The sequence below is a fragment of the Stylophora pistillata genome, chromosome 14 (assembly GCF_964205215.1).
Source record: "Stylophora pistillata chromosome 14, jaStyPist1.2, whole genome shotgun sequence".
Lineage (NCBI taxonomy): Eukaryota > Metazoa > Cnidaria > Anthozoa > Scleractinia > Pocilloporidae > Stylophora > Stylophora pistillata.
Genome location: NC_142532.1, coordinates 16,069,936 through 16,079,959, shown reverse-complemented (window position 1 = coordinate 16,079,959; position 10,024 = coordinate 16,069,936). Strand labels below are relative to the sequence as shown.

At 37.6% G+C, this 10,024-nt stretch overlaps 1 protein-coding gene across 2 annotated transcripts; it reads right to left on the bottom strand.

Moving 5' to 3' along the window:
• Positions 1–208: 208 nt before the first annotated feature.
• LOC111346116 (uncharacterized) lies at positions 209–9,276 on the bottom strand. 2 transcript variants are annotated; one of them, XM_088746039.1, is made up of 7 exons: positions 9,010–9,276; positions 5,458–5,744; positions 4,832–4,946; positions 4,441–4,563; positions 3,929–3,968; positions 1,947–2,079; positions 209–953 (listed from the first exon to the last, which is right to left on the bottom strand). In XM_088746039.1, the coding sequence occupies exons 1-7, from the start codon at positions 9,080–9,082 to the stop codon at positions 435–437; spliced, it is 1,290 nt and encodes a 429-aa protein (XP_088602165.1). In that variant the 5' UTR covers positions 9,083–9,276; the 3' UTR covers positions 209–434. The 2 variants fall into 2 exon arrangements, with proteins under 2 accessions (XP_088602165.1, XP_088602167.1); XM_088746041.1 differs by having other exon boundaries at positions 4,480–4,563.
• Between the last annotated feature and the right edge of the window lie 748 nt (positions 9,277–10,024).

The following is a 10,024-nucleotide window of genomic DNA, read 5'->3' as shown; positions in this document are numbered from 1 at the left end:
GTATTACACATGAAAATACTCTGGAAGGACCAAACGCAGCAAGATATTCTATTAGTTTTTCCCCTTTTCACATGAAATAGTAAACTGCTTACCACTTCTACATATTCCATTGGTCTGATATATCTTAGTGGATTACAATAGGTATAGGCCACTATCCATTCAATTACCTGAAAGGCATTTGTTCTCCCATCCCCCCGTATTATCCTCTTATCCCCCACCCCCCCTCGCTGGACTAACCACGAAGCACTTTTATCTGTCGCAAATTGCACTTTTTGGAGGAAGGAGGGAGTGGAAATCCTATCAAGACGAAACATGATAAGTTCAGATTCGGTGTCTACATTCTTTTTCAGACCTCTTTTGCTACATCCTCCTATATACAAGTCTTTTAGGGTTGGCTCCTTGTTAAATTCTTGAAGATTAGATCGATTTCCTTGTCACTGAACCAAGATGTACCCCATGGCTTTGATGTGTTTGTCTCCATTATCTGAATTGTGCCTTGCTTCGTTCCCACACGTGTTGGAGTCGTCTCCGTACCCACCTGTGCCAAAGCCAATTCTGGAATCACAATAGCGGCAATTTTTGTTGTCGTTGGCAATGATACCGATTCTAGCTTTGGCATTTCCTTCGTTCCTCGAAGTGGGATTGAACCCTTCCTTGTCACAGTTCGATTGCAAGGATGCCTCGGAGCCAATCAGCAACTTCCATGTATTACGACCCAGTCTCGTGTCACGGTATTGTCCGTCAGCGATCAGTGAGTACAAAGAGCTGGCTTGCTTTTTGACGAGAATGAACCTGGACAGATTACCAATCTTCATCCCCAGACAGATCTTGGAGAAGGATGTGTTCCAATAGGTCGGTAGCTTGGTCTCTTGAAAGTCAAGCCCCGTCTCCCCCAATTGAGGATTAAAGTCACTCATGTTACTCCACAGTTGCGAATCAAAGTGGAAGGTTGGCTATGTAGATGGAAAAGTTGAAATGAGTTAAAGGATAATTGGATCATAGGCAGATTACAACTAAAACTAGTAGAATGGTTCGAAATATTCTACAGCGAGATTGAGGAACGTTATTTGTTTAGTTTACGAGAATTTAAAGCCCTCGGCATTGGGTCTCTAACATCCTTTCTTCGGCTGCTTATTATGGATTGTTCTTTCAGGTTGCTAAATATAAAGGTTAAAGATATAGTCGGGTTGGAATAAAAATCGTCTGAGATCGGTTATGACTGTTCTTTGTGACTTTGCAAGTCTACACTTGTTCACACAGCCAATGTTTGAGGGATCCGCCTTATTCACTTCACCCTTTGCATTGAAGATTCAAAAAAGCAAAGTGTCATCCCTGTAGTAGTTGCTTCTGCCTGGTAAATATTTTAGTCATAAATTTTCTGTCGTCCAAGATGGTATTAGAAGGGAAATTAAAGAAAGTCCCGATACATTTAAAAAAAAAAAAAAAGCTGAAACGAATTCCTGCCAAAAGTTATTATCCAAGGACAGAAGAGAGAAGAAGTACAATATACATAATAGTTTTAAAAGAATGGATGCTGGGGATATTGTGAACCAACCTGTAGCTAAATAATTTTTGTGACACTGACGTTTTAAATAAGCTCAAAAATATTTCGATTGCTTTTTAGGTATTTCCACTTAGAGCTCGAATGAGTTTCTTTTACAATTTTACGAGCATCTTCATCCTATCTAATCCCTCGTCTGACGATTATGATCCCTTCAGGGCGATGTAATGTAGAAGGTTCAGTTATGGGGGGGGGGAGGGGGGGGTAAAAGCTATGGAAATTTTGAATACTGCACTTTGTGAGTATGATGACTACAGTAGGAGATAGTTTCCCCATATGTAGCGCATAGTGATGATATCTCCTTTCAGCAAGAAGTCACATGTCAAATTTTCCCTCGTAAGTATAATATTTGACTCACAGGCAATATTGAAGAGAGACAAGATACCTTTGTGCCGTCCATTTTCATTACCAATGTCCATCCACCGCCCCCGCAGCCTTCAAGGTCATCAGTCATGTGACAGTGAACGTTGACCTTCCTATGATCCACCAGAAGTTGGTAGGCTCTATTCTCCTGTGACCTGAAGTAAAGCATTTTTTTTTTTGTACTTGTACTTGGACTGAAGTTAAGCCATTTTTTTTTCTTTTTTTTCGACGAGTTGATTATTTGTTTCTTCTATATTTATGTATTTAGTTTGATTACGTGAAGTAAAGAGTGTGATCCTATAGACTGATTAGTAGGGCTAGACGGGAAAATATTTGGCTGTAGATTATGGCGCATAGACCGAGCGTCGTTCTTTCTCCAGTTCTTCTTCCGTCCAATTAACTCAGTCCGGCCCGAGTTATGGTTAGTATTTGAATTTTTTTTCATATAGAAAAGTATACATTTTACATAGCAAAGTTTCTAAGGTCTCCCGGGAAGCCTGATATTGATATCTGACAAATGATGAACAAATTGGCAAACTGGGTACAAAAAGTTTGGATATATCAACAAAGTTGAAATGGTAAATTGGCCACCGTAACGATCACAAAAGCTGACGTTTCGAGCGTTAGCCCTTCGTCGGAGTGAATAGAGAAATTGTGGGTTGTGTGTGCTTTTGAAGGCAGAAAATGGAGCTACGTTATTGGTTGGAACATGGCAACTAGAAAAACACGAATAAATTAGTAGAATGAAAAGCGTTCGTTGATCCCTGTGGGATTTAGACTGCCGGTTTGAAAGATGAGCTTTTGTTGAAGAGTTTTACGGCTTTCCGTGCTACCTAAGTGTAAGGAAAGACCGCAGAGTGCCATATGTTGCTTATAATGATTAGGTAAATTAAAATGTCTAGCGACTGGTTTCGATGTGTCCTTGTCATTCCTTTCCACGTCTCGAAGGTGTTCTCGGAATCGGTCACCTAGTCTTCTCCCTGTTTCGCCGATGTATATCTTTTTGCAATAAGTGCAAGTTATGCAATAGATTACGTTGGCGGAGGTGCACGTGAAGTGATCGGTGATCTTAATGGATCGTTTAGGTCCCGATATTTTATCAGTGTTGTAAATGAAAGGAAACGTTTTGTATCGTGCACGAGCGCATTCAAAAGTGCCTGGTTGGTCATTAGTCTGAAAAAAACTTCTGACCAAAAAATTGCCCATGTTTTTGTCGCGTTTGAATGAAATGAGCGGAGGCTGCGAAAAGATAGTGCTTTTCTCTGGATCGTTTTGAAGTAATTTAAAGTTTTTAATAATGATGGATTTAACTGAGTGGTTGTGAGGGTGAAACGTGAGAGTGAAAGGAATGCGGTCGGAATCTTCCCTATGCGACGTTTGTAGTGCTGAATGTCGATCAATAAGTTGGGCGCGGTGGTAACCCGCTTGAACGACAGAAACAGGGTAACCACGTTTATCGAAAAACTGGCACTTTGACTCTGATTTGTGGTGGAAATTAGAGTCATCTCTACATAAACGACGAAGTCTTAGAAACTGAGGAAAAGGAATGGAATTCTTAACGTGAGATGGATGCGAAGACAAATATAACAAGTAATTACGCGAGTCTGTAGGTTTGTAATACACACTAGTGCATAAACCGTTGCCTTCAATTGAAATTTTGATGTCTAAAAAGGATAAAGAATTGTCAGAAATCCAAATCATTTCTTTACCCCCACCGAAGCAGCCCCAAACAGTTTCTTTAGAAACTATCAGCCTTTATTCATGAGTACAAAAAGGCTCGAGTAGGGAACTTTGAGAGATTCATGGTTGTAGAATATTTAGCGAAACGCATAACATGGCTTGTTCGCTCTGCATTAGTAACATTACCACCAAACGTCAACGTTTGACTTACTCCCATAGAATTGATCTAAAATCAGGTGCACTGTCACGCCATTGTTTCGTATTTTATCTAACCTAACCCTAGCCCCAAGCTTAATAGAATTAATATTATCAACATTGATGTACCTTTGACTTTTGTAGATTTCTGTACACGAGTGGTACGCATCTGTAAAAGATAAAGTACATAATTACAAATGTATTTCGCATATTGGTGAGGTATATTTGCATAAATATCACCCCCAAACTGATGATATACATGCCTGCTTGGGATATATCAAGTAGTCGTGATTAGTTCAAACTTACGAAGAGCTGTTATTCAGAAAATGTCAGCTATTTGATTGACATTATGGACAAAAGCTGGTAGCTTCAGGAGCCATCTTAATAACTCTATTAAAATATGTTACTCATTACATATAAAAGAAATTGAGCTGAGCGAGGAGAGGCGAAAAAGGAAAACTCCATAATGTGCAGTGAACAAAACACTAGAACAAATCTCGGAACGGTATTCTCAAAGCAAAATCCTCGCTCTTCGTCTTAAACATATTTTTGATTGATTATCTTCACGCTGGTACAATTGGATTAGATAGGATCAGCTCTTGAACTATGTCATCATATAGCTCCTACTTGGAAAATTTTACCTTCGCACATCAATCCATCTCCATAGTATCCAAGTTTACCTGTACAATTGTAGGATCCCTTGGTATTGCTACACACAGCATTAACACTGCAGCTGTGTATTCCCTCAGCGCACTCATCAATATCTGAAAATGATTTTCCTTGTTTTATTTGTAAATAACATGTGTAATAGTTTCCAACCTCATGGTCGTGTAAGGGTTTTCTTACTTTTCTTCAGCCCCTCACATACTTAGGATAGAGAAGTCCTCCCTAACCTTGTTTACGAAATACCTTAAACTTCGGATTTTCGATTATTACGTCACGAACTGAGATGTACGCGTGTTCATGTTTGTTTGTTTGGTGTGTCTGTTACTTTATAATTGTATTTTTTTTAGAAATTAAAACGTTTCTTACCTTCTTCACAAGTCTCGCCCCTAAACCCAGAGGAACACAGGCAACGATAACGTTTCTTGGTGACATCGCTTTGACAAGTGGAGTTGTTCTTGCATGGATCTTTCACGCAAGCATTCTGAAGAAACAAAAGAGATATGTACCATTCACACTATGGTAAGGCTAGTAACGTCTATCTTTTTAAGACTTCACCATTCTGAAAATATAAGGCTGTTGTGAGACCTCTCCTTCCAAAACAAAAAAATATCTAAATTAAAACTAAAACTCAATTAAAAAAAAGAAAAAAAGAAAGAACAACAACAACAATCCTTTCATTGTGAAATGCGAATAGTTACACCCACATTTTGTTTTTCGTGAGTCGGCTTACTACATTTGAGCGGCCACCAGAATAAAGAAAAAACACTAGGACTGGGATGCAATAGATAAAAAGAATGATATTAAGTAGGTTGTGAACGTCTTGACCACTTCCTTGTGTTATTTGCATGTAACATTACTTCATTTGTATTTGTATTTTCTAACTGCATCTTCCCGCCTACCCTGTAGTACATGGTCTGGCAAAATCCTTTATTGGGACTTTAGTGATGGAAATAAGCTATCATTATGGGTTAAAGATAAAGATAACCCCTCACCTCAAAGTGAATATGATGCGAATACTTGTGTTCCTTGTACTCGTTAGAATCGTTGTACTTATGAGATGACAGTAACTCGCACCACAGTTCACCTTCAGTAGCCAGGTTTAGGGAAACACACAGAGGATGGTAAAGGCATTTAAATATACATTCAAAGTCGTCGTAGGTAATTATTTCTTCGAGTTTAGGTGCATGGAGATAGTGAAAGTTGTCTAACGAAAGCAAACTCTGCCTGAACAGCTTTAGTGAGGTTTCTTGATTAACCACGGGCTCCAAGCTGACTGCTTCTGTCGGTTGAGAAAATTAACTCATTTTTCTTTTATTTTGGGGAAAAACAGATGCATTGGCACCTACCCTGGAAAATATGGTTGGGATGCATTGATGATAATATATATCACAGTTAAACGATGTAAGCACGTATACGAGAGGGTTTCACTGGGATTAACCGTCAGCTGTAAAACGGCGAAATATTTAGCCGTTAGGCGTAACACTCGACTAATTTTAACCTATGGTCGTAAGAAAGTAATCCGTAAAAATATTCCTCTTAAAAACAATGGAAAGAAATTAATCCTTAGCCGTTAAATGGCAAAAATTTTAATCGGTAGCCGTTATAGCCATCGTTCCCCTAAGACCATCATGAAAAAAAAAAGATACAGTGCAAATTTAGCATTGTATAGAGTGTATACTCAACCAAAGAAGGAAAGTAATATGTCAAATTAAATTTGTCAACTCAAGATTTTGGATTTGGGACACGACATTGGTAGGCGCTTTTCAAAAGGGTTGTAGAGAGGTGAAATGTTTGCGCCTAATGCTAAATTTGAAACATGCAAAGAGGCAACGTAATGTATTTACTACATTTGAGCCGACACCTTTCGACACGCATTCGCGAACACTTAGAAAGGGACAGGACCTCACATATCTTTCAACATCTTCAACAATCCCAAGCATGCCGCAATTCCTGATATGCTAACTGTTTTAAAGTTATAGATCATGCGACCACAAGATTCCAGGTCAAGATAAAAGAAGCGCTACATATTTCGTGGGAGCAACCTTCTTTAAAAAAGCAATTATATCACGTTAATTTAACACTTTCGTTCTATTTAACACGTCATATTATACACTCTTTTGTGATCTTTAGGTATTCTGTTAGTTTCAATAGCTTTTGTTTAGTACTACATTACAAATTCAAATGTAATTTCAAATCAGTTCTACTCTCAACTGAAGATGGTCGTTGAACGACCGAAACATGTCTTATAAATTTAGTTTCAAATGTGTCGTTATTTTTATAAAAACTGCTGTCAGTCTGCTCTTTTCCAGATCTAATTTGTCCAAGTAGATACCACATTTTTTCATTCTTGTCACGTGATACATAAGCTATGATCGTGATTCAAACCATTTAAAGGGAACATGGATAAGAACCAACTTGACCAACTTCGATTACCATAGGGGTCAAGAAACCGAGATTAAGAGGCTTTGAAGTCTTCCTTAGCAACAGACTATTAGTGAAGTGCCAACCCCCTTGAACGTGCCCTCTCTGTCGCTTGTTAGGAGTATTAATCCTTCATGAGACATCAAACAAGTCTGGCATTTCTAACCATTTTCGAATTTCAACGGAGATAACATTTTATAATATTGGTTTTAACCAGCCTCCTCTTTTTTTTATTTTATTCAAACCACCTTATTCGTTTTGCCTCCAGCTATGAAGTTGGCATTTGTAACTTCCAGACTAAAGATCATTGAATAGTTATATTTTTCATGCAAATAGTTTTAACTTAGATTGATGAATGAAATAAAATAGGAAGTTCTGCTTTTTCTCAGCCAAACGTATAAATTATAAACTTTGTAAAGAGGATTAAATATCAAAGTTATTGAAACTAATAGTAAGTACAGATTAGTGAAACCGGCTAATGTGGCTCTACTCAAGGTAGCATCTTTCAGATTTTCGCTTCACGGTGTCAAATTCAATCTCGGGGTAAAAATATTATACAAATAGCTATTTAGTGACTGCACCGATAAAGAACTTATTTGCAGGTCCTCTAACCGCTACTCAAATGCTGTGTATACGATGAGTTAATAATTTGTGTTTCTCGCTTGACCACGAAAGTTTTATTGTCTTTTTGTCAGAGAAGCGGGGCTCTTTGCTGAGATACAGGTTAGAATTCACCAGCGGGTAAATACATGCTAGAGGAACGGTGCAAAAAAGGATGAGTCCTTGTATTGAGGCTGAAATTCAATTCCGTGATAGTTTTCTTCACTCAGATCGAACGCAGTGATGGTGTAACTAACCTTTTGATGAGACAAACGCAGTCATGATAAGGCTTATATGCAACAGAAAACAAATAATATGCGAAATATGCATGGCGCGGATCAATCTCAAATAATAACTACCCCAGAGATGTGGGAACGTTTATGAATAATCTTCGTCAGAGTTTGCTACTTTACAACACAATTATTATTTGATGAATGAATTTATCAAACAGTGACACGCGTCTGAAAATATTTTGATCCCATGATTCGGCAAAAGGAAACTGAAAGAAAACGTCCTTTCATTTATCCTGATATAGCTGGCTGTAAGTTTTAGAAATGTGCCAAAACTATTTTACTCCAATAGGGCTCCAAAGTGTATTCAGCCCTATTCAAATTAAACTTGAAAACATTCGATCACCGTATGTACTCCACGGTAGCTTGTTATTAATCTCTAAAAGGCTTTTATTATCATTCCGCAGCCTTATATTGAAAAGTTCTCTGGTATAGAGAAGAATACAATGTCGCATCGCAAGTATGATCTTGAAAGGAGATTGTTGCGCTATGGGGCTGCAACAGACAGTGCTGAAAATGCCGATTAAAAGCAGTTACTTGTGTCCTCTTGTATTGGGGCAATATAGCTTTAACAGTCTTCTCAACTATGTGTCCATCAGGTGGGATATGCGAAAAATAATATCAGGCAAGTCATTTTAGTTGCCCCGCAGCCCCGACCTGTTTAATTCCCATAGAATAAATTCAAACTAGATTGATGAAGGAGTTCTACTACTTTTTCTCACGTGTAGGCTATAAACTTAGTAAAGAGGATCGAGTATCAAAGTTTTTAAAACTAACAGTGAGCACAGATTAGCGAAACCAGCTAATGGAACTCTACTTAAGGTAGCATCTTTCGGATTTTAGTTTACTTTCGGTTCATGGTGTCAAATTAAGTCTTAGTGTAAAATAATTTGGTAATTGTTAGAAGGAAGCTGCACTCGATATTGGCCTTCAAAGAGCTATTTAGCGACTGCACCTCTAAAGAACTTATCTGCAGGTCTTTTAACTACTATTTAAATGCTATTTCTATACGATGAGTTGATAATTTGTTTCTCTCTTGATCATTAAAGTTTGATTGACTTTTCGTCGGAGAAGCGGGGCTCTTTGCTGAGATACATGTAAGAATTCACCAGCGGGTAAATACATGCTAGAGGAGCAGTGCAAAACAAAGGGTGAGAACTTGTATTAAGGCTAAAATCCAACTCAGTGATAGTTTTCTTTACTTAGATCGAACGCAGTGATAGTATAACTAACCTTTTGGTGTGACAAAAGCAGTCATGATAAGGCTTAACAGCAACCGAAAGCAACTAGAATACGAAATATCCATGGCGCGGATCAATTTTCAAGAATAACTTCCCCAGAGATGTGGAAACGCTTATGAATAATCTTCGTTAGAGTTTGGTTTAAAACTTCTGTTTCATCCAGTACTCCTGATTTCCGTCGAACCAATGAAACCTGGATGGCGTTGTTTTGTTTTCTTCTCGATATAAAAGTTTTCTTTGTTATTAGTGCAAATAGTATTTAAATCCGAAGGGTGTGGCAAAATTATTGAAACTACTTCGCTGTTCTTCTTTAAAAGACAATTAATGATTAATGAACGAATTCAATAAACAGTGACATGAGTCTAAAAATACTTTTGTCTTAAGATTCGGAAAGAAACTAAACAGAAAGAAAAAAGCCTTTCATATCCTGATATAGTTGGCTTAAAATTGTCTTCAGCCTTATTCTAATGAAAGTTGTAAAAAATTATTTTATTCAATGTCCTCTAAGGTATCTTGTTATTAATCTCTAAACGGCTTTTCTTATATTTTCGCAGGCTTATACTGAAAAAAGTTCTCTGGCTAAGGTAAAAACACAATGTCTCAGAACGGGTATGATCTTGAAATGAGATCATTACGCGACGGGGTTACAACAGACAGTGTCGAAAATACCATATGAAAGCAGTCAAATGTCTCCTCTTGTGTGGAGGTTAGAACTTTAAAAGTCTTCGTAACAATATATCCATCGGGTGCGAAGTGCAACCCTGGCTTGTTTAAATTCTTAATTCAAGATGCCTTTCAGTGATTTAAAAATTTTTTTACATGGCTCATTTCTGAAATGAATAATACGGTTTCTATAGAGATAACATGACCTAAGCTTTCCGAATAGATACCTGAAAACAATTGAAAAACATACTGGACTAGTTTTCCTTTTAGTTGAAAAATAAAAAAAAAAAAAAGATTTTAAGGGAAATTTTCAGATATTTTAGCCTGTGATGGAAAACGTACTA

Bases quoted from the DNA above. Each gene is read 5' to 3' on its own strand.
- LOC111346116 (XM_088746039.1), bottom strand. From the start codon at position 9,082: ATGGATATTTCGTATTCTAGTTGCTTTCGGTTGCTGTTAAGCCTTATC. The intron at 4,564-4,831 runs GTAAGAAACGTT...AATCATTTTCAG, and splicing joins GGGCGAGACTTGTGAAGAAG to ATATTGATGAGTGCGCTGAG. The intron at 954-1,946 runs GTATCTTGTCTC...CCATCTACATAG, and splicing joins TGAAAATGGACGGCACAAAG to CCAACCTTCCACTTTGATTC.